Below are 26111 nucleotides of genomic sequence, written 5' to 3' on the forward strand. Positions count from 1 at the left end.
CGAGACTCATTGAAGCAGTTACCAGTGTCATTTTCTAACACTCTGGTGAGCACACACCTCTGAAAAGCTATCTAAGAGTTTAGCTAGAGCATGACGGAGGCAGTTACAGAGCTTCTGATAGAAAGGGATCATCAAGTATGCTTGACAGGTGCAGGGGGAATTCTTCAAGTCGGATGGATGTAAGCTTTGCTCTTACTCTGGAGGGATCCAAGAGCTAAGGCAGGAATTCAAACAGACTAACACAATCCCAAGGTCTGCGTTGTATCCCAGGGGGGTGGGGGTGGGGTGGGGGGTGACAGGGTCATTCATTATCCAAATCAGCAGGCCACGCTGCTTCCAAAGAATCTTGTTATCTGTGGAAGGCAAGCATTTCTGGCCTGCGTGTCAAGGGCTCAGATGACGTATTTACGCCTCCATCTCTCGCTACAGACAATCCAGCCACATCTGGAAATTCTTCCCTGTCACTTCATCTCTAAAACTACTTCCCATCTGCATCACTTTAACTCCAGTAAAGGCCATCCCAAGCCTGTGAGACTGGCCCCCTCTGGGGCCTGCCTTTCTCTGATTACATGTAAATGAATTCTCTTTTATAGGGAGCCTGGTATGGCCCGCACTCCTGACTTTCCAGCATGTTGGTTCATCACCCCCAAAGGGGAGAAAGGGGGTTCAGGACTAAGGGCAAAAGCATTGCACTAGCCAGCCCTAAAGCTGGTGGAAATAAAGCATTCTCCCCATAGGGTAGGAGATGGCAGGCACCCAGAGAGGCTGTAGTCTCTGCTTCCTGCAGAGTGTTGACATCCAGGCTCCTCCCTTTTCTGTCCCCTCTTTGGTCTCAGTAACCTCCTAACCTTACAGACATAACACAGCTTTTCTCGGTGAAATGGTTTGGGGATCAGGACACAGCTGAAAAGCAGAGTATTTTCTTTAGAAGATGGTTTTCAATTAGAAGTCAAAGTTAGGACATTTTCAGGGTTTTAAATTTACTCTCTTGGGCCAGTGAGCTGGTGAAGGTCCTTGTTTCCAAGGACACACACTAGCGAATGAGTATAAGAAACTTACTGTCTTCCTCTTGCTAGACTTAAAGGACACTAAGCTTTTCTGAGGGTCCTGACCTGTCCCAAGCACTGCAGATTTCAAGTGGGCTGTCCCTGTGGACAGCTGTCCTATGCTGCATTTCTCCTTTCCATTTCAACAACAGAGCCATGTATTTGAGGCCCTTGTTTACATGGATCTGAAGGGGGGGGCGAGGCAAGAGCCTCCTGTCTGCTTACCTCATAGAGCTTGTGATGGTGGGAATAGCTTCCCTCTTTGGAATACTGGTTGTGTGTTGCAACCTCTAGTTACACGTAGAAATAAATATCAGAAAGACCAGAACTCGGGGCTGGAGATGTGTTTCTGTCAGTAAAGTGCTAGGCACACAAGCCTGAGAAGTGAGCTCAGACTCCCAGCACCTACCAGACATGGCCGTGTACACCAGTAATCCCAAACTGGGTAGGCAGTAACAAAAGGATCCAAGAATCAATCCCTGGGGCATGCCGGCCAATTAGTCTAGATGACCAGTAGCTCCAGAGTCACTGAGAGACCACGCCCGTCTCAGGAGAGCAAGGTAGGGAAATGACTGCGAGAGATCCCTGCCCGTGACCTCTGGTGTGTGCACACGTGCACGTACACACACACACTGGCACACACATATATATACACACACATATATACACATACACACACTGGTGCACACACACATACACACTGGCACACACACATACACACACACACTGGCACACACACATATATACACACACACTGGCACACACATATATATACACATACACACTGGCACACACATATATACACATACACTGGTGCACACACACATACACACTGGCACACACACATACACACTGGCACACACACTGGCACACACACATACACACACACTGGCACACACACATATACACACACACACTGGCACACACATACACACACACACACTGGCACACACACATATACACACACACACTGGCACACACACATACAAACACACACACTGGCACACACATACATACACACACACACTGGCACACACATACACACACACTGACACACATACACACACATGTACATGTGTAGGAATGTGTACATATACACATACACAAAGTCGCATGCCAAAGGATCTTCCACACAAGTGTAAGAATCCATGGCTGCGCGCCCCCTTGCCTTTCAGTGGGAGGACCCTGACACTCAGACACGTGTTCAGCCTTTGAAAACATGGGTAACATACAGCTAGGTGCATTCACAATCAGGAACTCACCAAGACTGTCATTTTGGTCCCTGGCCTTGCATGGAGTCACCCGGTCCCAGCTGGAAAAGCAGAACAAATTTCTCAGGGGTGATTCCGTCTGACTCTCTGGAGCTACAGCACCATGCGGTTTGCAGTGGATGCTGAGCCTGCAGATCTTAGGCTCATTAGGAAAATGATATCATCTTTCACTGTTCATCAGACAATACCAAGAAACACCTGGTAGTCATCCACAGTGACATAATTAATACAAGATGTAAAATTAGAGACAGTAACATACTTGTAGCTCTCTTTTCGCTGAATGGAACAGAATGCAATCGACTCATTTGGTTAGGTCAGGTGTCATGAACCAACTTCTCAGGCACTGTGGTGAGTCCTAAAGTGAAGGTCACCACAACCGTTTTGGAGCACAATAAGCCCTGCCCCTCATTGTGGATGGGGGTCTGCCATGTCTTCTGTTATCTTCGTTCCCAGAGTAGGTAGTTGGTAACTGAATTAGCAGAACAGGCATTCAAAACATTCTCCAGGTTTCCCATCTCAAAGCTCATGAGAATTCGGAGAATTCAGAGAGGCCCAGCAGTTAAGTCTTTGGTGGGGGGTTGGGGAGGAGGGGGGATGGTCATGTTTACCCAGTTGCCATCAGCTGTGGTTGTGTAATGTGATATGGAAAAAGTGGTCCAGAGAAGTAACGGAACAGAATATCAGCCAACAGAGAAACAAGAGTTAACAGGAAACACATGGTCATGAAAAAAAAAAAAAGGAACCTGTGCCGCTCCATCGATCCAGTCAGCTCTCAGCTACTTTGCAGTCAACTTCACCCAAGGGCTGGGTAGAGGATGGCTCCAGGCAGAGCTCCTGGGTGACGCTCAGTTTGTTCAGGCTTCTGATTGCCTATCACTGACTGTGCACCAGAGGTGTGGAGCCAGGCGCATGCTGATGACAGCCCAGCCAGCCCGGTGTGTGATCAGGAGAGTGGGCTAGCGTCCGAGCTTCAGATGCACAGTTGAAATGCTCATTAAAAGGCTGGGTGTGTTGGTGCACACTCAGGAGGCAGGAGCAGGTAGGTCTTTGTGAGTTCAAGGCCAGCCTGGTCTACATCGTGAGTTCCAAGCCAGCCAGAGCAATGTAGAAACAAAGAAAGAAAAGGAAGCGCAAAGACACTACAGGCCTGAGTAGACTTGGTTCCTCGGTGCTAAGGCAGGTGAATCCACACACCTCAGGTCACACACACCTCTCCTTGGTTCAGGACCCCCACTGGCTCCCACCTCCTTCTACAGAGCACCCCACTTCTAAGATGAGTTGTGCAAAGTGGAAGGCAACATAAAGAGCAGAGGTTTGTGTGGCAGATGGTTCAGGAAGCTGCAGTCAAGGGTGCGGTGCTGACATTGTACCTTGAGGGAGTCTTGTTGCAGAGTAGTGGGGGGGGTCACCTGTTATGACAGCATAGTGTACATCTTCAGTCCCAGCACTCAGGAAGCAGAGGCAGGTAGATCTCTGTGAGTTCAAGGCCAGCCTGATCTGCATAGAGATTTTTAAGCCAGTCAGGGCTACATAGTGAGACCCTGTCTCAAAAATCAATAAGTAGATGATAGATAGATGATAGATAGAAAGAAAGGAAGGAAGGAGGGAGGGAGGGAGGGAGGAAGAAAGAAAGAAAGAAAGAAAGAAAGAAAGAAAGAAAGAAAGAAAGAAAGAGAGGAAGGAAGGAAGATAGATAGATAGAGAGAGAGAGAGATAGATAGATAGATAGAGAGAGAGAGAGAGAGAGAGATAGAGAGATAGAGAGAGAGAGAGAGAGATAACACCCCCACCAGCCCCACGGTACTTGAATGGATTAATTCATTAATGAAGGTAGAGACCCATGCGACCTCTCTGAGGTCTCATCTCCAGGTACAACAACCTGTGAATGCAGGGGGCACATTTACTGTGAATGCAGGGAGCACATTTACTGCGAATGTGGGAGGGCACATTTACTGCGAATGTGGGGGGCACATTCACACCACACCTCTGCACAGGCCAATCCTGCTGCCTTTAATGCTTGTCCCAAGTGGAACTCAAGGCTACTGTGAGTACCTTCTGGCTTTGGTCGTCCTTTCTCCCTGGATTTCCTCCCCCTCCTCAAGATCCATGGGAGCCAGCCAGCTCCCCTAAGTCAGGAATGCAGGTCATGATGGGGGCTGCCTTCCTGGTCAGGGAAGAAATTTGTGGGAAAGGTTTATGTCACAGCAGGAAGCTTGATCTGAGGCTGGGGATAGACAGACAGTAGTGGTCAGGGTGTGAGGTCGGTGGCTACAGCACCCACTCCAGAGTCTGGACACTGCGGAAATGGGGTGGGGCAGGGAACACCCTGCAGGAACAGAGAGATGGGCTTCAGGCTCTCAGAGCTATAGGCACAGGGCAGGCTACCTAAGCTCTCAGATCCTTGTGCCTGCCAAGTGTGGGTAACAAATAAAGAGACCCGGTGCCAGGCTTGCCTGGCAAGCCTCTGAGAAACATCTGCCTCACTCTTAAACCTGGTCACCCCCAACTGCACCCTCGGCACCCATCCACTTTAACAATGGAGGATTGTTTGCCCCTAGCAAAAATAGAACCTTGTCATCTGTGGCGACGTGGCTGAAAAGGGAGGACATTACGTCAGACGAAATGAACCAGACATGGGATAAAAAGTGCGCATGTTCTCACCGGGTGGAATCTGGGAAAGATGCTGTCACAGTAGTGGGTGAGACAGCCATCACCAGAGCCCAGGATGGGTCGGGGGAAGGGTGAGGAGGAGGAGGAAATGGTTTAATAGAGATGAGGTGCAGTGAGACAGAGAACAGAGAAGATGCTGACTGTCCACAACACAGAAGACAAATCCCAGGTGACAGATGCTCCAGGTGCTTGATGACATCCTCACACATTGTATTCCCATTCTGAAAGCTCACACGGGGCGAGGCGGGGCGGGGCGGGGCGGGGCGGGGCGGGGCGGGGCGGGGTGGTGTAGAGAAATAGGGTTAGGAACACTTGGTAGGAGACTGAATTTGGTTCCTACACACAAATCGGGTGGCTCACAACTGTCTGCAACTGCAACTCCCAGGGATAATGCTCTCTTCTGGCCTTCATAAGACCCAAGTGCACACACACACACACACACACACACACACCACAAATAAATAAATAATGAATTAAGAAAAGAAACCTCACACCATGCGCACAAATATGTAGCTTTTATATGATAATTAGATCATTCTTGTGCCTCCATTTTGACAGTCATATGGTCTCCATTCTGAGGACAGTACTCCCTTCACGTGGGTGTGGCAAGGATCCAGTGTGTGCCCCAGCTGTTACAGTAGTGCCTTGTGAACTAGGACTATCATTTACATCTGGACTCAGCCTAGAGAGGCCCGTAAACTATACCTGGCGCCCAGGGAGATGGGCTAGAGGATGGAGCTAGAAGATCAATCCCGGTATGGAGGCGAGTGGGAGGGCTATAGCAGTCCGAGGCTAGCCCAACAGCAAGGCTAGCCCAATAGCAAGCAGCTTCTTCAGAGCCATAATAGATGCTGTGGTCCTGAGCCTCAGTCGTGGAAATGTCCTGCTTCCTCTGACCACAGCATAGAGCACCTGGGGACAGAGGAAAGGCAGCTTTTCCTTGGCAGAGCCATCACCAGGATGTGAGCCTCACTTCAGGCTCCAAGCCCCATGTTTCGTGAAGTGAGACCTCTTAAGAGTAGACAGGACGCTATCCTCTGACACCCTAGCGGCTTCTAGCCACTCACCCAGGATGACTGCCCCTCCATGTGTCTCCCTGGACTGCACAGCATAGGCTCTAACAATCTCCTGTATCACCGCCATCTCCTGGTTTCAGCCCACACAGTGTTTTCTTTGGGGTCAGAGGTTTCCGTGGCAGATAACAACAGAAACCCCTCAATAATTGCCCGAGCAGGATCCAGCCTCAACAATGTGCCCCATGTCCTCTTGTCCCCAGTTGTGGGTTTGGTAAGTTCTTTTGTGCAAATTCCAGCAGCCACGGACCTCCGCTGACTCCCGGGGGGGGGGGGGCTGGCGCAGTCTGGGAAAGTATGAGAGTGAGTGAGCAGAGGCGAACAAGGAGCAGAGGCCACAGGGCCCTCAGGCAGCAAAGATGAGGCTGTAGGACATGAGCGGGGGGGGGGGGGGGGGGTGCTTAGTGAGATTATGAGAGGACACTTCATTGTCCCGTGACTTAGCAAAGATGGTTACAGTCAAGAACATTCTAGTTTGCTTTCTCTTGCTTTGATAAGCATCCATCGCCAAAAGCAATTTGAGAAGGAAAGGGTTTATCTGGCTCACAGCTTACAGTCCATTGTGGAGGGGCAGGGACTCAAGCAGGAACCTGGAGGCAGGAGTTGACGCAGAGGCCATGGAGGAGTGCTGTTCCTGGCTTGCTCTTTATGGCCCTCCCAGCCATGAAGCACCCAGGACCACCAGTCCAGAGATGGCACTGCCCACGGTGGGTTGGGCCCTTCCGTATCAATCATTAATCAAGAAAATCCCCGATGGGCTTGCCCAAGGCTAAACTTCAATGTCCCAGGTAGACCCTAACTTGTATCACTTAGACAAAACTAACCAGCTGGTGGGGTGGGGTCTCAACAAATATTTGTCTTCGGAATGGAAGATGAGGTGACCCTAGGTCAAGAAGATGGTTCAGTATATAAAGAGGCTTGAGTTTGATTCCCAGAACCCACCTGATATAAAAGAACCAGCTCCGGCCTCCCTCCACACACATACACAAAGAAGTATTTTTACAAAAGCATTAGGTAGCCCCCGTGCTCCATGGAAGATGTGTATATGATCCTAGACTCATGGGATCAGCTCCTACAAGTAACCATGTAGGCCACTGTGCTAACTCTGTAGATAAGAAAACCAAGGCGCTAGAGACCCAAGTTGTCATAGCAACAGAGCTAGGCTATAGCCAGGTACCACTGAGCATTCAAGAGTATAACTGGACATGGTGGCACACCCCTGCAATCCCAGTACTCGGGATGCAGACGTAGTTGGATCTCTTCAGTTTGAGGCCAGCCTGGTCAACAGAGTGAGTTCGAGAATAGCCAGGGCTACACAGAATAAACCTGGTCTCAAAAAAGAATGTTGTGTGGACATAGTAAGGTTCGTTCAACTTTAAAGATAAGTGAACTCTGTCAAACACAGGAAAAGGATGGAATTGGAGGCTACCGTGTTAAATGAAATAAGCCAGCCCCAGGAAGATAAGAATTTTTTTTTCTCATATGTAAAAGCATTGGGGTTATGCTGCTAGCGATGTTAAGGGAGACTGGGAAAGGGAAGGGGATGAGAGTCGCCTGTGGGTAGCATCTGCTCTTTGAGTTCCTTTTACTGGGTTGGGCTGCTGGTAACAACCAACCACGCAACCTTGGACCAGTCACAGAACCTAAGGCCTCAAGTCCCTTATCTGTCAGCGGAGGCCAAGGACTGCCTGATCTGGGAACTGCCATCCAAAAACAACATTCCAGGGTGCTCTGTTCCCCTTCCAACCCCAGAGACAGAGTGGCCTGGCCTCCCAGCCTGCAGGCTCTCCAACCTCCCATGGGCTGGCCAGGAGTCAGCTTGTTTTTTTCCGGGGTGAGTCACCGTGAAGAATTCTGGGTACAGAGAGGATGGATGACTGCCCTCCCTGACTCCCACCACACTCCATCCTCTGCCCCTGTACCAAGTGCTGGACTGTGGGTACTGGGGTGTGGCCTGCTCGCAAGGGCTCCTCTGCTGCTCTGCCTCCCTCTTGTCTTTGTGTATCTCCAACCTTTAACATGGCACTAGATACGGCCCTGTCCCGTGGGGCTGTTGTGAATCAAATCTTAAAACTGGAAAGGTGTCCAGAGCTGGACTCGGGTGTTAATGTCTGTGACTATGATCTACCCATCCTGTCTAGAGAGTTCCTACCCTGCAGTGACCCTGGTCAGGGACTGACTGACTGAATTTTAGATGCTCCAGATCAGACCCTATGGAGACCTCGGAGCCTTCCTTCTCTTGGTGAAACAAGATCACCCTGAGCCTCCCAGAAAGGCCGGTTATTTCCTGATTAAAATGATTCCCATATAACCACAGTTGGGGCACAACAGCCAAGATTCTCATCCACTAGAATTCGCTCTCTGCTTCCTGTCTCCACATTCCACTGGGGGTTCACTGTCACAAGGCATCAGGTGGCCTGACGGTCATTTCCCCGTTCACACGCCCCGTTCACACGCCACCCCAGAGATGCCCTGGGGTGAAGGAAAAAGTTGAGTTATGAGCTGTGACTCTGCCTCTCCAGGTTGATACCAAGGTCTGGCTGTTTCTCACCCCTTCTCTGCCCCTCCCAGCCCCCTGCCCCTCTCTGCTGACCTCTGTGACCAATGTCAGTGCCATCTTCTCCCAATGGGAGCTCTTGTGTGAAACCAGCTGGGGTAGGTTGGCAATCAGATTCCCTGCCTGGAACCCCAAAGCACCAGTTTTCAGAGCAGAGGGTGAGTGTGTCTGTCGTACAAGGCTCAGAGCCTTTCTAGGTGTAGACCCAATGTGTGGAATGATGGCCAGGCCTGGGGGGGGGGTCTTCACCTGAGCTTCTATGCAGAAGGCTGTGTCCTTTGGGCCTGTCAGCACTGTCCACTCAAGGGACAAGCAGGGGAAGGGAAGTCCCACGTACTGGAGAGTGAAAAAAAGATGAGCTAAGAGCAAGAGCCCACAAATCCAAACCTCAGGTACCCAGCATGTGGTTGATACCAAGCCTCAGGTACCCAGCATGTGGTTGATACCAAGCCTCAGGTACCCAGCATGTGGTTGATACTAAGCCTCAGGTACCCAGCATGTGGTTGATACTGCAGTTGGAGCAGAAATGAGGACTCAGAGAAATCCTTGATGGCCTTTATACCTCTCAAGATCTCAAGGGGTTTTACAGCATCCTGGTGGCTTTGTGGAACATTCTAGAAACTATTAGCAGTGGGCCATGCATGAGGCCCCACTTATATTCTGATAGGACCTGAGGTCCCAGAAGACCTGAGCCCCAAAGCAGGGCTCTTGACTCTGTTAACAAGTGACTTGAACTTCTTTGCCTCCGAAATGCCCCCCTGAAAGGAATTATGTAAACAAGCTTGGGAGGATTAGAGTTAGTTGTTCGTTTGCATGTCACATTTCATCTCAGCTCAGTTATTTGAGGACTTAATGGCCACGTTTTCTGTCATAACCTCTGCCTCAAACACTTCTCGGCCAAAGCTGTGGTGCTAGCCTGTGGTCCTGGCTGCTAGACAGACTGAAGCAGGGGGCTGGCTATCTTGAACCCAGAAGTTCAAAGCCAGACTGAGAAACATGATTAGGATCCTGTCTCACCAACCAGCCTTGCCTTCTAGAGAATGATGGCCGGGAGAACGCGCACTCTGCGATTGCAGGATGATTCTAGGTTGGTTAGGCTGCTGGTTCTCACGGGTCCCTCTCCATTTCCAGGTGAGCCAGGAAAAGGGCAACTGCTCTTTCCAAAGGAACCCAACGCCCTGCATCATCCCTCAAGAACAAGAAAATATCTTCCATACTATATTTGCTTTCTTCGCCAAATCTGGAAGGAAAGTATTGGTAAGAAGTTGCCTACCACAACTGTGACAATGATGGTGGGCTCGCAGGGAAGGCATGGCAGAGAGGAAAGGCCAGTCTTCTGCTTGGCATTTACTTCTCAAGTCTGGTTTTCATCAGCCCCCTCAACGAGACTCAAAGACTATGACTGAACCCTGTTTTTCCACCCAGGGTTTCAATCATGATGTTACATGAAAACCTTCACAGCCCACCAAGCAGGATGTACATGATTTCTCCTCCTAGAAGGAATCCACAAAGGTGTCATAGTTCTTACACAACACACCGATGAAACCTCCTAGAAATTCCTCTTAGAATTAAATGTGCATTTCTGGGTCTGTCTCCAAGAAGTGAATGCAAGTGTTGTTCAAAGACGCAACAATGTCTGAAGCAATTTTACGGTAGCCAAAGTCAGAGCGATTCCGATACCTATCAATAGTACAATGAGTAAACAGTCATTCATACTCATGCTCAGGGGTATTATAGAACGATGAAAAATAGAATATAACTACTCTTGTTTCATATACTGTGTAAGATACGTAAGTCTCACAGAAATTACGCCAAATGAAAGAGGTCAAGAATAAAGGAACATTTGTGTCTAAGAAGCTCAGAAATAATGAAGGTGACAAAGATGTTCTGTAGCATGATCAGGGTGTTTCTACAGGTGAAAATATACATAAAACATATCAAGGTATTTACTTACAATTCTTTTTGCCATTTTACCTCATCCGGGCTTTTCCAAAACCCCCTTTTCCCATATCCTGATTACATGTCTTTAGCTCTTCCACTTAGGCACACCCCACCCCTCACTTGGGTACATCTCCCACCCACTCAGAGAAGCCCAACTGTTTAATATTAGAGGTTTGGGTTTTCTTTTTCTTTTTCCACTTGCTGTAACAAATACACCCCGGCATAAGTGACTTAGGAGAAAAGGGGTTAATTTTAGCCCACGGTTCCCAGGGCACTGTCCAGGAGAAAGTCACATGACACTTAGTCATGACTCAGCTAAAAAAGCAGAAGGAAAGGATTAACAAGCTCCTGCTTGCACTTGGCTCATTGTCTCTACTGTATCACAGTCAGGACCCCTGCCTAGGAACGGGGCCGCCCACAGTGGGCAAGCCTTCCACAGGAGACAGCCTTCTGCAGACCACCCTGACCTAGACGGTCCCTCACTGAGACTGTCTCCCTAGGAGTCTCCATTATGTCAAGCCGAACAGTGGCAGCCGTAGCAAGGGTGGCCCATTGTTTTAAAGGCTCTAGGTGACAATTGGATACAGTGACATCTGGCTGTATGCTACACACAACTCCATGTCAGGCTGGAAATGTCCCCTGAAAGATAAGCTTCACACACATGTGTGTGTATGTATGTATGTACATATACATGCTTACAAAGATACACTTTAACCCACAAAAGGAAAATTCCTCCTGGGTCATTGGGAATAAACTTTCCATTGGCAGCCTATGTGTCTCCGCTGGAAACAGGCATATGATGTGTTCCTGCCACAGCTCTCGCAGAATTGGATGTGGCTGGAAAGCATTCTTGTTCAAAACTCATAAAAGTACATCAGGATATGTAAATGTTTCTTTTTGAGGAGAATTGATTCTCCTTGTGAGATACAACCTTTCAGTAGGATTAACTGGTAGGCGCCCGCCCATCAGGTGGGAAATCCTTCTACCGCCCTCTGGAGGTGACAGAACATAATTACATCTTTAGCTTTGGGGTTTTTTGGTAGGGTATGTTATAGTTTGTTTGTTTTAAGCTATTCTTTAAAGCAATACAATTTATATGTTAATAACAGTAATAGAATTGTATGATGTTGTTTTAAACAGAAGAAATCAGGGAAATAGTTCAGGTTACACAACCCCTCCCCGCAAAGCATACTTATTTAAAAATCACTTTTTTTTTTTTTTTAAATAAATGACTTTATGGGATAAATGTATTTGGTGACTGAACAGGCCTAAGTCCTATTATACTCCATGTTTTGGAGCTGGGGATGGAATACTGGGCGGGGTCTGCCATCAGCCACTCCCCAGGCCCCGCCTCTTCCTCTTGAGGTCTTTATCCTGGAATCACCACAGTCACCACAAAGGGTGCTCTGCTCTGTAGACCATGGTGTCCATTTCTTCATTCCGTCTGGATATTTTCTTCGTAGGACTGTGAAAAGCCCGGGAGTTTCTGCCTCACAGTGCGCTGCAGCCTTAGCGCTCTTCCAAGAGAAGAGAGCCGCACCATCGACCTGTACATGCTGCTGAACACGGAAATACTGAAGAGGGTGAGTCCCGGACCGCGCCGCTGGGGCTACCCAGAACCCCCGGGGTCAGCTCCCCGTGACACCCCAGCTGCTCCTTGTCAGACTGTCCCCACAACTGGCGATTCTACCACCAGGCGTGGCCAATAAACAGTATCGAACACTCAGGGTTCAAGATTAAGCCAAGGACTGGTGTCACCTGAGAATATTAGAAATTCGGAACGCTGGGACTGCGCTCCATACAGACTTGGCCAGTCATCATCTGTACCAGCTTCCCGTATTCTCGTCTGCCCATCCGTTTTGTCATTCTTTGATTTTCTTTGAGCTAGTGGGTAGGGTGTGGTAGTGCATGCCTTTGGGAGGTTGAGGCAGGTGAATCTCAGAGTTCGAGGTCAGCCCGATCTACAGAGTGAGTGAGTTGCAAGACAGCCAAGACTACACAGAGAAACTCTGACTCAAAAAAACAAGTTGTGTGTGTGTGTGTGTGTGTGTGTGTGTGTGTGTGTGTGTGTGTGTGTACATAAAATGTCAGATTCTGGGCTGGAAAGATGGCTCCGTGTTTAAGAGCACTTCCTGCTCTTCCAAAGTGCCTGAGTTCAATTCCCAGCAACCACATTGTGGCTCACAACCATCTGTAATGAGATCTGGTGCCCCCTTTTGGCCTGCAGGGATACATGCAGCCAGACACTGTGTACAAGATAGAGAGATAGACAGACACATACATACATACATACATACATACATACATACATACATACATACATACCTCAGATTCTTTGGGGTTAGAATCTAAGATGCTGCCATTCTGACAAAGCTCACAAATTCTGCTGATCTGGGGACTGTGTTTTGTTTTTGATCAAAGACGCCAGCCTTTTCTGTCAAGGGCTATCAATGTTTTAAATAAGTTGACTTTGTGTTGGACTCTCCATGTTCATAGCTATGCTGGGGTGCATGTGGCACAGATGCACATGCTAATTAAGTCATTTACAGCCATTCAACTCTGCCTGCAGCCACAGGCAATATTCAAATGCAGGGCATGGCTGTGTTCCTTATAAAACTTTATTTACATAAACAAGCAGAGGGCCAGATTTGCCGGATTGCTTGTTCAAATGAACCCTCAAAGGAGTTGGACTTGTGAGTCACAGATCACTCTGCCACTATGGGTTTATCAAGTATGGTTCCAAATCTCTCAGCAAATCAGGGTTAATAGAGATTCACTGTGATTCACTTTAAGGTAAGAGCTTCCTGAGTGTGAGAGGCTTTGTGCCACAGAATGCTATAGGATAATTAGATATGAAGGTAAAATACACCTGTTAGCCTCAGACCTCCTATGCATTTTTATTTGGGAAGACCAACTGTGCATGATGTGTGTGAAGCCATCCACACTTGAGTACCGTGAGAAGCATCTCATTCATGGCCAGCTTTTAATTAGAGCCAGCCGTGGTGTGCCTGCCTGAGAAGATGCAGGTGTCAGGGGATGGGGTTTGGCTTTGTTCTGTGTCCCCCCCCCACCTCTCTGAAGCTATTACAGTCTCCACATGCCATAGGGAGCTGGACACCATCTGGGTTCCCCAGTTTAGAAACCGTTTTGGAGAAGTTGGGCTCACACTCAGGGCTTCTGTGGTGTACCCACTTTCTATAGGACAGTGTTGAAGGAGGCTGGGCATGAGCTATACTCCACATCTCCTTCCAAGAAGACCCTGCCTTGCACGGGTCCCCGAGTCTGCACACTTGGCTGCCTTTCTTAGCCCGTGCTGCTGACAGTTGTATTTCCCATGACGCTCACTTGTCTCCGGAGCAATGGCACTACACAGTGAAAACCATTCAGCCATCTGCACCCTCTGTCCATGGCCCCTGCTTGACCTTCAGTCCCGGGGGCTGGGTGTAACTGTGAACAGCTCCGAGCTGGTGGTTCGGCATCTCTCCCTAGTGACCAGTGAGTGACATGCAGGCTTATGACCTGTACAGGACCCCCAACAGTCCCACACAAAATTAATTAAACAGCTAATTAAATGTAAAATAAATAGAGGATGCATGAAACCAAAATTACAAAACCATTGGAAAACTTTATGAAACAGAAATTTTCTTTTGAATAACCATCCTCCCAGACTTACCAAGGTCCATATCCCAGTAACTGTTATGGAGTCACCCAAACCAATGGAGCCTCAGGCAAGGGTGATGACAGCCCTGGGATGCCACACAGGGCCTTGGAGGCTGGTTCTGAGTGGCCCTGCAGCAGGAACTTAGGTCCAGCGTGCAGTCTGTGACAAAACTGGCTTGGAGGCCACATGGGGCTCAGCTGCCTCTGAGTCTGAAACAGTGTTAGGAGCTTGGAGCCCAGCACAATGTCTTTGGGGTCAACCAGATGGCCCCCGGGCCACAGGGTCTCCCCGAGGACTTGGATGAATACAGATCTTGTGGCTGGTCTCAGCCTATCCCAGCCTAGAGTTGTGTTTATTTTCCTTTGACCTCAAGGTCTGGCTCCAGACAAGGGAATTTGAGGTTTTATTGTTTTAACCTCAATGAGTTTTCATTTGAAATGTTGGGTCTGATTTTTTTTTTTTTTTTAAATCATCGAAGGATTGGATTTCTTTGGAAGTGTCCCTAAGGCCTTCTTCACAGCCACCAGGGGCCTGCTCTATGCCAGCCCTTCATCTGTGTGGCCTTTAACCTTACCGTCACTGTCACTGTTAATATCTAAGGTGGCGCTAATGATGATTCATAATAGAAAATGCAGTATCAGAGGACGGCTTTCTGTCTCAGTGGGTAAAGGCGCTCACTGCCAATCCCGTCTACGTATGGTCCATCCCCACAATCTACATGATGCGAGGAAAAAAACTGACCAATGAAAGTTGTTTACTGTCCTGACATGTGTGGGCTATGGCCTGTACGGGACAACCAACACTCCTGCACAAATTAATTATCTAGTTAATTAAATGTAAAATAAATAGAGGATATATGAAACCAATATTTAAAAAAACTCCTGAATTGCTAGAAGATTGTATGAAGCATAAATATTCTTTTGAACAACTGTCCTCCAAGAAACATCTTAAAATGTATTTTTATTAAGGAGGGGGTTGTAAAGAAAATGGGAGAGCTAGAGAGATAACAGCGGTCAAATGCACTGACTGTTCTCCCAGAGGACCAGATAGAGCTCAGTGCCCAGCACCCATATGGTGACTCCTAACTGCCTGTAACTCCAGCTCCAGGGGAACCAACACCCTCTTCTGGCCTCTTCGGGCAAATGCACTCAGGCGCACATACCCACCACATACACACATAAATATACATAATAACATTAATTTTTAATAACAATGTTAGATTTGATCCGTGCATATACAGCTTTGCAATTCAAGTAGAGCTCACACAGGAAGGAGCCCAGCACTCCTGTGAGAGTCTGCAAACACCAAATAAAGTTCACTAATTCAAACAAGTGATACATTGTCTGTAAAACTCTTAAGCTGTAGAAAAATAATTTCTACACACCCCTCAGGTAAAGTACACCATCAAAAGCCCCCTTATGCCACTCCAGGGTAGTCTGTGGTTCCTGGGTGATGAGCTCCAGGTCCCCTTGGAGCTTACGGCTAGAGAAAAAGGCCTTCATCATTTAGGCCATGAAGGTCAGTGCTGGCAGCTGATGGTGAGATGCTGTTTGCCCATTTTCTGTTAGTATCACGGGGAGCGTGAGACCAGGTAACATATAAATAGTAGAAGCCCCTTTTATCTCAATGACATTGAAGTTCAAGGGCATGGTGCATAGGTTTGGCCTCTGGTGAGAGGTGGTAAAATGGGGGGGGGGGGCGGTCTCACACCGTGAGAGCCCAGGTCTCTCCTCTTAGCCACCACAAGACTCCTCTCTCTCTCTCTCTCTCTCTCTCTCTCTCTCTCTCTCTCTCTCTCTCTCTCTCTCTCTCTCACACACACACACACACACAGAGGAAAGGAAACCCACAACAGACCAAAGTAACAATTGGGCCAATTCGGACTTGGTGACCCAAGGAGTATTTGCTGTGGCTTCTACTGGAATGTAGATGAGCCATCACTTAGAGCAGCTAGGATGACACAAAGTAGCAAACAGTCCCTGCATCACTGAAAGCCCCGCCCTGGTACAGGTGGCACCACAAAGACTCTGCAGCCTGAGCTCTGTGCCCAGCTTGCAGGCAGCTCCACCACAGCTGGTCAGAGTCCCCTTCCCAGGGCTCCCCTATCCCCGCAGCTGCTTGCTCCTTTTATAAAGCTGGGAGAGGCTTCCAGGATCTTTCTAGTTTCACTTTCCCAGACATGGACCTCGCCTTTACCTTCTGCATCACATGAGCATCTACTCCCTCTTGGAGAGAAGGTTTCAGTCCCAGGAAGCTGCCACACAGCACATGGACACTGCACCGTCTTGACTTGGCCTAATCTAACTTCCAAAAGCCTAGCCCTGAATCCCACATGCAGGCTCATGGCTCCAGGGACTGAACTGCCAACACTTGAATTCTAGGGACATGTACAAACCATAGTGTCCCCCTCCAGTGACAGAGGAAGTCAGAGCAGATGGGGAGAACAGAGACACCTGGCTGACAGAGCCCAGCCATCCCACAGGGGCAGTGAGGGGACCTCACAATCAACAAGGTCCCCTCTGGCCTGGGATGCTGGCCTTTCCTGAGGCCCGAATTTTGCCAGCCCATGTCTTCTGCATCCCTGCTTTGGAGCCACGTGCCTGTTATCTGGGTTGTGGCTTTGAAACTGAGCCTACAGCAAGGCTTCTATCTGCTTTTGCCAACAGGCAGAGTCTCAGAGCCCCCTCCCCCCTCCCTTTGCCCCTTAGACCTGATTTATAAACTAGATCTTTATGTCCCCTACCTTACCCCACCCCATCACCATTCCATCAGATACCCTCTTCGGATGTGCAGTGGCTTCAGCCTCCAGAGAGCATCATCATTTAAGACAAAGAAAGAGTTAAGAATAGCTAAGCCTTCATGGTTTTGAGGACTGTGGTCAGGGCAAGAAGATGACTAGAAAATGGGAATCAGATGCCTTCTGGGGAATGCCAGGCTGGGATTTGTTGCACACGATTAAACAGTTTTAGTTATCCTCCACTCTCTGCGAATATGTCGGTAACAATCACCAGCTATCTGGCCCTAACCACTCAGAAACCACAGCACACAGGGTTGCTTGTGTTCCTTACTGGCAAACTCAACGGCGACTCTGTGCCCTCCGCCATCCAAAGGGATTCTCAAGAGAGGCTGGAAGCATGTCTTTGTGGGTACCTGCTATGGGGAAGCTGCTGGTTTAGGGATGAAATGCGTTTGGAGTTTCCGTAGGACCCTGAGAGCTCAGCCCTGCATGTCCCCTCCCGTGGGCGACTCACTCTCGATGTCATTTGAAAATAGCCTCATGAGTTATGTCATTTCTTCCACAGGACAGTTCCTCTGTCATCCAGTTCATGGCTCGAGCCAAGGTGAAGGTGGACCCCGCCCTGAGAGTGGTGGAGATACCCAACGGGAACCCAGAAGAGACCCAGGTGAGTCTGCGGCGAGACAGCTCTCCTCAGAGGATTGCGGAGTTGGAGCTGGGATCTGAGGGGAAAGAAATTCTCTAAGCCAAGATGAAGTGTTTGCATAGACCCAAAGACATGCCTGCTCTGGCTTCCAGGGCCCCCTGGAAGGCCTCATGGTTCTGTTGTTGTGTTAACACTGTTCTTAGGACGCCGTTGGTATGCGAGAGTTTCTTGTAGTGATTGGCCAAAGGAAAACTGTCTGGAAGTATCCTCAGCAGGGCTTAGATTTCCACTCTGAAGCCAGGGCTATTTTTAATCTCTCTTGGACCCTTCCCTAAAACCTCTTCTGTTCCCCTGCCTATGCTGTTCCCTGGATAAGCACTGGGGAACTTGGGAAACAATTGCTTGCTTGTCTTAAAAAAGCCATGTTGAACTGCCAAGACCTAGAACCTTCTTCATGCTCTCCCTCTCCCTTCTTCTCCTTAGAGTTGTCAGGCCTCAGACTAGGCAGTGACCCTCAGAGCGTAGCTACCCAGTGAAGGAGACACTGGACAGAAAGTACGGCCTTGGAATTCTGTGTATTTTTACTTGTTCCTGGGGAGGGAAGGGCCGCCCACTGTTTGACACCTTCCTAAGTGCAGAACCAGGGGAGTTGAAGGGGAAACAGTCCTGCTGAGGGGCTGTACAACCTGCTGGTCTTCAGTGTCCCTTCCCAGGCATTTTACCTTCTCTCAGGGGAGACTTGGCCCCTCTCGGAGAATCTGTGATGCTTTAACAAACTTATGAACCGAATTCAAGAAGAATTATGTGCTTGCACAGAAAAAAAAAATTGTTAACTTTTTTCCTAACCACATCAGAGATGTCCTGTTTCATAACGCTGGGATGTGAGGAGCTGGGGTGATGGTTTAGTCGGTAAAGTGCCAGGATGATGGATGAGTTCTGGTCCTCGGCACCCATGTAAGAAGCCAGGTGTGGCAGTGTGCACCTATAATCCTAGCTCTGGGGAAGTGCAGCGTCCCCTGGGGCTTCATGGCCAGCCTGTCTAGCTAAAGCAGTGAGCCCTGATGACATCCCACTCTGTCCCTCTTCCCATGAGTCCATCATGAGAGCAGCAGCCAGTCTGGGGTGTCTAAAAGCGCGGGGAGCACAGTTCATGAGAGGGCCTGCCCTCCCACACCAGTTCAGGGACGGTGTCAGTCCTGACCTCTTTTCACATGGACCAGCTGCCTAGGACGAAACTCAAGTCCTCCACAACTCAGGCTCCACAACCAGGGGTTGGCACGAGTCTCTTTCTCTCTGCGCTCTGGCCACTTAGCTCAGCACTGTACCTAAACCATGAGAGAGCAATGGTCCCTGCTCACTGTCACAGCACTGCTTAGAGATCACTACAGGATGAAACACGCCCAGCATCCACCAACAGAGACAAGCAATGGGTGTGCAACAGAGAGAAAGCACTGGATGCGTGGTCTTCACCCCGGGACCCGGGAAGCACGGTACAGCATCAAGTATTGACTCTTCTGTCCTGAGTGCTGTGGTGATACTCTCCTTATCAAGCGTTGGCAAGAAGCTGTTGTTGGGTTTTTTCATGCTCCCATTAGGGAGGGGAAGGAGCACACAGTGAGAATCCCAAGAGCGCCCTTCTTGAAGGCTCCTCCACCGCCGCCCTTCTGGTCCATAAACAGAGATTCCATGCTTCGGTGTGTTCTCAACTTTCCTAGTAGGGGAAAAAAAAAGTCTTCTCTGAGTAGGAAGACTTCTGGTTTTAGAAGAAGTAAGTACACTTCCCCCGTGTGACTCTTCTGAGCATCTGGCCTCCGTCAACCGCGAGTCTGAAGGGGGATTTCCACAGAGGCTGGCCAGCAGGCTTAAATCAGGTGAAATGTCACAGCCTTGCAGATTAGGTACCAGTTGTTGTGGCCTTGGACCGATGAGGAGGTGCGTCTGCGTCTGCCATCCAGCAGGGCATGGATGAGAGGAGGGACACAACCCAGTTTTTAACCATCAATAGAATACATACATGATGATGAATTAGGAAACTCAAATGCTTTTCCTTGTGTCATCTCCTCCACCCCGCCCCGCCCCGCCCCCAGTGCTGGGAATCACGCCTGGGGCCCTAAACATGTCAGGCAAGTGGCCTACCCCAAGGTCCATCCTCTGCACACATGTTATGATGCAGTGGTACTACAGGTTATCTGTCAGTCACTAGACGTATACTGTAGATTCTTTGTTTGTTTGTTTCAAGACTTGCTCCTTAATGGACCCATCAGAGATGTTTACTCTCAATTACTCTTCTAGTGCTGTGGTAAGATATCACACCCAAGGCAAAACTTGTAAGAGGGAGAGTTTATTTGTGGCTGACAATATCAGAGCACGAGTCCGTGAGCATCATGGCGGGAGGCATCATGGCAGGAGGCAGGAGGGCATGGCAGTGGTGTGGGGGCTCATAGTTCACATCTGGATCCACAAGCATAAGGCAGAGAGAGGTGACTGGGAATCGTGGAGACTTTTGAAACCCGAAAGCTCACCCCCTCCAAGAGGGCCACATCTTCTAACCCTCCCCAAGCACTGCTAACAGCTGCGGACTAGGTATTCAAGCATATGGCGGCCATTTTTATCCAAACCACCACACTTACCAGGAGTAGCAGCCAAGATTAACTTTAATGGTGCTTATCTGGTTTCATACAGTTTCAAGGCCAAAGGGCTGGTTGTGAAGAGCCAATAACACGTTGGCTTTCATATTCAGCTCAACCCAACTTACTTCCCAGAGAGTGAGTTGGGGTAAGAGAGAAAAGTTAAAGAGAAAAGGTAGAAAGTCATCGTTGGTGTTCACAAGGATTTTGGCATAGCTGTGTACATCCTGGGAAACTCTCCATTGGGAGCAGGGGTTCACTTCAGAGGGGTCCCTTATCAACGGTTTCACGCTCTATGGTTTGTTCCTAGTCAGCCACATTCTGAAATACTAATAGAAAACTCCAGACACAATCAATAAGTACCATTATTCAATAGTGTTGTATTTTTTCTATCTTATGTGTTGTTATTGCTGCTACTCTCCTACCGTTATAAATTAAACTCTATGGTGACCGTAGAGTGAGTATTGGTGGGGGTTAGCACTAACCACAAAAATTCACTGAGGTCTTAGAAAACACTCTCTTGGGGGAGAGCTTTGTAGTGAGTGAAAATGGAAATACACTCCGGAGACATCTAACCCCATTTGTGAGCCAGGAAAAGGGACTAAAAGGTCAAGAAGAGTTAGAGACGTCGCTCACCCTGTGAATTGACCTCAAAAGCCAACACCTGAAGCAAAAGACTCATCAAATATTCTGCATCAGTTAGGTTTTTGTTTGATTGGGTTTTTGTCAACTCAACACAAGCTAGAGTCATCTGAGTGAAGGGAACCTCAAATGGGAAATGCCCCCATTGGGTTGGCCCGTCAGGGCATCTTTTTTATTGATGATTGATTGATATGAAAGGACCTAGTCCCTCGTGGGCAATGAAGTGGACATGGGTAGTATAAGAAAACAGGCTGAACAAGCCAAGAGGTGTACTCCTCCACGTTCTCTGCCTCAGACCCTGCCTTGAGTTCCTGCTCTGACGTCCCTCAATGATGTACTGCAAGGTTTAAGATGACCTACTCTTAATCCTCCCCTACCCGACTTTAGGCCTTGGAGTTTTACCACATCAATAGGAAGCTAACTAAGACATATCCCATACTTTCTGAAGATTTATTTTATTATGTTTAATGATATGTATATACTACATATTTATGGGTGCCTGTGGAGGCCAAAGGCATTGGATCCCCTGGAGCTAAATTTATAGGCAGTTTTGGGCTGCCTCATATGGATGTTAGGAATCAAATTTGGCATCCTCTTCAAGAGCAATACTTGCTCTTAACTGCTGAGCCATCTCCCCAGCCCCCAGCACCCCACATTTTTTAGGGGACCAGCCAACAAAGGAGGCTGGAGACTCCCCCAGTATAAACTAAAAGATGATTGAATTGTTAGTTATTGGGGGGGCATCGCCCCAAACTCCCTTTCTCTACATGTGAGGGTGGCATGCATTCTTACCTGTGCTCTTACTATCTGCATATAATAGAAGGCAGTTGGATGATCATGCCATGGCATGTACACAACAATGAATGCCACCTTGGAGACAGCATCGGAAACCTACTCTTTCCCACTTTGGCAAAAAACAGAGTAAGCGAGCATTTGACATAACTGAGGGCTGTTAGAATTAGGAGAAGCACACTGTGAGGGTTTGAGAGGAGTCAGGGGACGTGGCGAGCCAGGGCCATGCTCGGTGCGGCCACAGGAAGAACTCAATGCCCTGGGCTCTGGGGCCAGCTCCCCTGACCCCTTGTCAGGGAGGAGCCTGTCACCAGCTAATGCTGGAACCTTGTACCTGGGGACCAGGCCGTGGTCTTATCAGCTGTTCTATCAGGGCCCACCTTTCCCTGTGGCCCATGCGTGGGGAGGAGGGGACAACGGAAGGACAACACTGGGCCACAGATAGTGGCTGGTCCCTTCAGGGTACTTCAGGAGTCATGAAGGGCAGTGGCAAGTCAGCCACCCTTGCATCTGGGCAAGAGTCGTAGACTAAACTCATGGTCCACCTGCTGATGGCCGCTTCCAGGGCGAGCGGCCACGTTAATGAGAAAGCATGGAAACCTTGTCCAAGGATGGCCGCCAGGCTGTGTGTGCTTCGCTCTCTTTGAAGAACTAAAGTGAGCTGGGCGTGGTGCCCCACCTGAAGCCCCAGCGCTTGGGAGGCAGAAGCAGAGGATCCTGAATTTAAGGCCAGCTTTGCCTGCATAGCAAGAGCCTGTCTGAAAAACAAAACAAACGAAAGTACTGTAATGAGCAATGTTTCCTCAGTGTGATAGGAGGGAGCCTTGGGTTCCTCCTGCATGTGGGATGTGGAGATTAACCCTGAGCAGTCCCTGGAAGATCTGTGGTGCCCTTCCCTGTGAGAGCCTCTAAGCCCCTCTTCTCAGGAATGAAGGAGTCTGGGACACGATCGGCTGGAGATCTCATACTGGCTGAGCCAAGGATGGCATCTGAACCGCTGGGCTCACAGCCTGGAGGTCCCTTTCCGTCTGCCTTGTAAACACTCAGTCACATGATGGTAAGGTGCCCAGCCACTCTGGATGAATGATCCGAGACAAAAGCAAAGATGCTGGAAATGGTTGGCTTGTTTTAATTATTTGTGTAAACTGTGAGGCATCTGCAGAGTCCAGCCAGCTTCTGCACCCTGGACCCTGATCTCCTCTTCCCAACTGGAGCCTTCCCTCCTTGAGCTATGTCAGACCCAGGAAGGAAGCCTTTTCCTGCATCCTGTGTGTGGGTGACCTGCCAGATTGGCCAGAACAGCACATTGAGTACACGTTCTCTGAACCCTTCCTTTCAGCTCAGGCCTGGCTTTCCTTCATGCCTCCCTGTAGCAATCAGAAACTCCCAAGCTGACATCCTAGCTCAGTAACTTGGAGATCAGACGAGCTCCGAGCCTCTGTTTTCTCATCTACAACATGGGAAGGCTGCTTTCTGTTTCCCTGGAGTTGTCGGAAGGCTTCAGCACCACCAGTGAGAAGTCCCTGGAAGGGTCTGGAGGAACATCTCAGAGGTTAAGAACACTTACTGCTTTTGCAGAGGATCTCGGTTCAACCCCCAGCCCCCACACTAGGTGGCTTACATACAACCTCCTACAACTCCAGCTCTAGGGGAGATGATGCTGTCTTCTGGCCTCCTCAGTCACAGGCATGCACAGTACACATACAAACAGACACACCTCATACACATACTATTCTTTAGTTCAAATAAGCTTCTAGAAGAATGACTGGCGTACAGTGGCTTCAGTGCTCTGTGCCTTCCCACTGTTTCCAGTGCTGACCCAACCAGATATACAAACCAGAGGACCTCAGCCAAAAGGCCATCCACAAACACAGCCAAATAAGCTCCCTCCAGAGGGTGCCACCTGCTGTATTGCTATTCAATTATAGGCTTTTTGTTTGTTTATTTCTTTGTTTTGGTTGTTGTTGTTGTTGTTTAGTTTTAGTTTGGTTTGGTTTGGTTTGGTTTTCCAAGACAAGGTTTCTCTTTATAACAGTCCTGGCTGTCCTGGAACTCTCTCTGTAGACAAGGCTAGCCTCAATCTCAGAGATCCTTCTGCCTCTGTCTCCTGAGTGCTGGGATTAAAGATGTGCGCCACCACTGCCCAGCTCAATTATAGTTTGAGTGTCACAGATTAGAGGTAGTTACCATAGTTAAAAATGTCCTCTGCATAGTCTTCTTTTTAACCTGGAGCCCCATTATATTGTGATTTATTGTTACCTCCCCGTCCCATCAGATGATGGGCGGTTCCTCCTCTTTACCCACAATCCCCATGGCAGAATTAAGCACTGCCCATCAGATACTGAGAAAACTCCAAGCACGGTTTGCCAAACACACAAGTGATACTTTCCAATGGTTGCTATTTAGTCAGCTGGTGACTATATCTGAGGGTTTGCTAAGGGTTAGGGGCCGTGCTGGGCACTTGGGGCAGAACGAGGGAGGAGGTGGACATAGCCATACCACCCACCGTGGGACCGACCACGGGGCAATGAGGATGTCAACCAACAGGGAAGCTGGCAAGGGCTCTGTTTCCACTGAGCTACCCTGAGCAGAACAGAGTGGGGGTAAGGCCTGGAAGTAGGAGAGGAATGAGCTTGCCAAGTATGACGAAGTGTCCTGGCTCATGAGGGAAAAGCTGGGTGAGGACCGGATGGCGTGGCATGTTTAAGCCACCAAAGGCAGGAGACAAGATTGAGGGCAAAGGCAGGGTGTAATCCATACACGTCCAGTGGAAGCTAATGGAAGCCATGGAAGCTTCCGTTTGCAGCAGAGAACCACACGGAATGATGTCTATCCTTTAATCTTTTAAATATTCATTTATTTTTATTGTAAGTATATGGTGGTTTGAAAGAAAATGTCCCCCCCCCCATTGTGACACTATTAGGGGGTGTGGCTTTGTTGGAGTAGGTGTGGCCTTGTTGGAGGAAGTGCGTCAATGACAGGGCGGGCTTTGATGTCTCCTATGCTCAAGCTGTGCCTAGTGTGAGATACAGTTCACTTCCTGCTGCCTTTGGATCCAGGCGTAGAACTTTCAGCTCCTTCTCCAGCACCATGTCTGCCTGCACACTGCCATGACAATAATGGACTAAACCTCTGAAACTTTAATCAATCCAGCTTGAATTAAACGTTTTCCTTTGCAAGAGTTGACATGGTCATGGTGTCTCCTCACAGCAATAGAAACTCTAAGAACAACGTGTCTACATGTTTTGCCTGTATAGTTTCATGTGCACCCCTTGCATGCCTGGTCAACATGGAGTAGTCAGAAGAGAGCATTGGATCCTCTGGAACTGAACTTAGGTACAGTTGTATGTGAGTTGCCATGTGGCAGCTGGGAACTGAACTTGGGTCCTCTGGAAGAATGAAAAATGCTCTGGATCTACTAAGCAGTCTCTTTGAGCCTCTTTGAAATTTTTATTGCATTTGTTTGTTTGTTTATTGTGTGTGTGCATGTAGACGTCAGAGGACAACGCATGGGTATTACGGTTAAATAAGGATCAGGATAAACAAATAGGCCGAATAGATGTTTATTCAGGGAGAAATAACTTACAAACTAGACAGATGAACACCAGGGGATTCCACCCGATGCTCTCCTGTCCGAGTCACGCCAGCAAGAGAGCTTTTCCCGGCCCTCTCTCCAACCTCCTTCCACAGGTCACTTCGCCCATGGCTCCACCCCCCCAATGGGCGTGGTCAGTGCCACAGAAGGACTATCTCACTACACATGGGAGCATGGGAGTTGGCTCTCTCCCTCCAGGGATCCAGCTCGGGTCATCAGGCTTGGCTGCAAGCTCACCAACCCTGATGTACATAGTTTAAAGTCACAAACTATAGTGTGGATGCTGGATTACAGGGGTATGGGTGGGAATGAGGAGCTGGTTAGAAGGGCAACACTCTCGCCTGGTGATAGTAACCCTGGTAGAGGAGATTGAAGTGAGTAGTGCATTTTAAGGATGGGGAATCCGTGGCATGTCCATCCTGAACAACTGGGAAGACTCGAATGTTATCTTGTTACAAAGCCCCTTGCGTAGTGCGTCCACACGGGCAGTAGTTAGTGGTGACCATCATCATGGAAGAGATGGCCAAGAAAGTTAGCCAAGCAAATGGAGCCCCACCCGACTCTGAATCAGTGGCTCCCAGTCACCCTCACAATCATCAGCATTGCCATTTAACAGACAGAATCCATTTCCACACACAAACGTGCTTTCATTGAGTCAAGAGTAGGATATCTGGGAACACACACACACACACACACACACACACATACAGAATCCTTGGTCCCCAAGGAAACCACAGCCACAGAGGACAATGTTTTAGAGGGGCAAGATGTCCAATCCACCACTCTTTCACTGGCCACTAATTATGGCTCTAGATTTCCAGAGCCCCATCTGGATAGACACACATGTGCACAC

At 48.8% G+C, this 26111-nt stretch overlaps 1 protein-coding gene across 1 annotated transcript in view; it reads left to right on the forward strand.

The window, feature by feature from the left end:
* The window catches only part of Itga9 (integrin subunit alpha 9), a 289334-nt gene that overhangs the window by 245617 nt on the left and 17606 nt on the right, over positions 1-26111 (forward strand). Inside the window, exons 24-26 of the mRNA XM_051202213.1 lie at positions 9749-9874; positions 12022-12141; positions 17522-17623. Of these exons, the coding sequence (XP_051058170.1) occupies positions 9749-9874; positions 12022-12141; positions 17522-17623 (348 nt within the window). The remainder of the gene's footprint in view (positions 1-9748; positions 9875-12021; positions 12142-17521; positions 17624-26111) is intronic.

This window comes from Phodopus roborovskii, unplaced genomic scaffold (genome assembly GCF_943737965.1).
Source record: "Phodopus roborovskii unplaced genomic scaffold, PHOROB, whole genome shotgun sequence".
Lineage (NCBI taxonomy): Eukaryota > Metazoa > Chordata > Mammalia > Rodentia > Cricetidae > Phodopus > Phodopus roborovskii.